Source organism: Marmota marmota, unplaced genomic scaffold (assembly GCF_001458135.2).
Source record: "Marmota marmota marmota unplaced genomic scaffold, marMar, whole genome shotgun sequence".
Classification (NCBI taxonomy): Eukaryota; Metazoa; Chordata; class Mammalia; order Rodentia; family Sciuridae; genus Marmota; species Marmota marmota.
In genome coordinates, this window is record NW_026000242.1 from 8342065 (window position 1) to 8343013 (window position 949).

Sequence of the window (949 nt, forward strand, 5' to 3'; positions counted from 1 at the left end):
GGGGTGGGGGTGGGGGCGAGTCCTTCGAGAGCCGGGTTGGGCTCGCGTCGCTGTGATTGGCCTGTTCGGACTCCGCCTTCAGTGCATGTAATTAGCATCTCATTAGTTGTCCGCTCGGGCTCGGGAGGCAGCCACTGCCGCCAGTCTGAGGCAGGTGCCCGACATGGCGAGTGCTGTGCTGCCGAGCGGATCCCAGTGTGCGGCGGCAGCGGCTGTGGCGGCGGCGGCGGCGCCTCCAGGGCTTCGGCTCCGGCTCCTGCTGTTGCTCCTCTCCGCAGCGGCTCTGATCCCCACAGGTAGGTGTTGGTACCGGCCAGTTGGCCCCGAAACCTCCCCAGGCACCCCAGTAGCCGTAGCCATGGAGGGGGGGAAACGTTTCCATGACAACCTCCCCCCACTTCCTAAATCCGAAGCGGAGGGAGTGTGGAGAGAAAACTCCACGGCTGAGATGGAAGGGGCTGAGGGAATCGCTGCTCCCGTTCCCTGCCCGGTTGGTTATGAATGAGAGCCCTCAGGGATGGCTGCACCCACACCTTTTCTCCCTGGCTTGGCGCGAGGTGCGGAGTGGAGTGAGACTGGGGGGCCGGGGGCTAGAGAGTATGGGGGAAGGGGAGGGATCGAAGGCACCCCCAAACCTTCCGGACCCTCTTAAACTCGCTGATGTCCCCGCAACTTGCAGGTCCTCTGGTCTCCCAGGGCTGCCGGTTTGCCCCCACCTCTCCATTGAGCAACTGCCCCCCCGCGCCCGACTTCTCCATCCCCCAAGCCTCCCTAAGGCTGACTACCCGCCGCCTCCGGCGTGATTCCTTGCGGGTTCCCAGGACACCTCAGACTTGTCTGTTCTCCTCCGCTCCCCGCGCTCTGCCTCTCTCCGGTCCCCGAACTGCAAGTCTCTAGTGTTTCCCTCCGGCCCATCACAGCCCCTCCGCCCCCTCGGCTAGGCTGCGGG

General features: G+C 65.3%; 1 protein-coding gene across 9 annotated transcripts in view; it reads left to right on the top strand.

The window, feature by feature from the left end:
- Window positions 1–34: 34 nt before the first annotated feature.
- Cadm1 (cell adhesion molecule 1) overlaps window positions 35–949 on the top strand; it is a 326958-nt gene continuing 326043 nt past the window's right edge. For 5 of the 9 annotated variants that reach the window (XM_048795858.1, XM_015489852.2, XM_048795861.1 and 2 more), the window contains exon 1: window positions 125–296. In XM_048795858.1, coding sequence (XP_048651815.1) covers window positions 164–296 — 133 coding nt within the window. In that variant the 5' untranslated portion in view covers window positions 125–163. Of the gene's footprint in view, window positions 297–391; window positions 558–949 lie in introns of those variants that run through there. The other 4 variants (XM_015489851.2, XM_048795866.1, XM_048795860.1 and 1 more) reach the window with 4 other exon arrangements.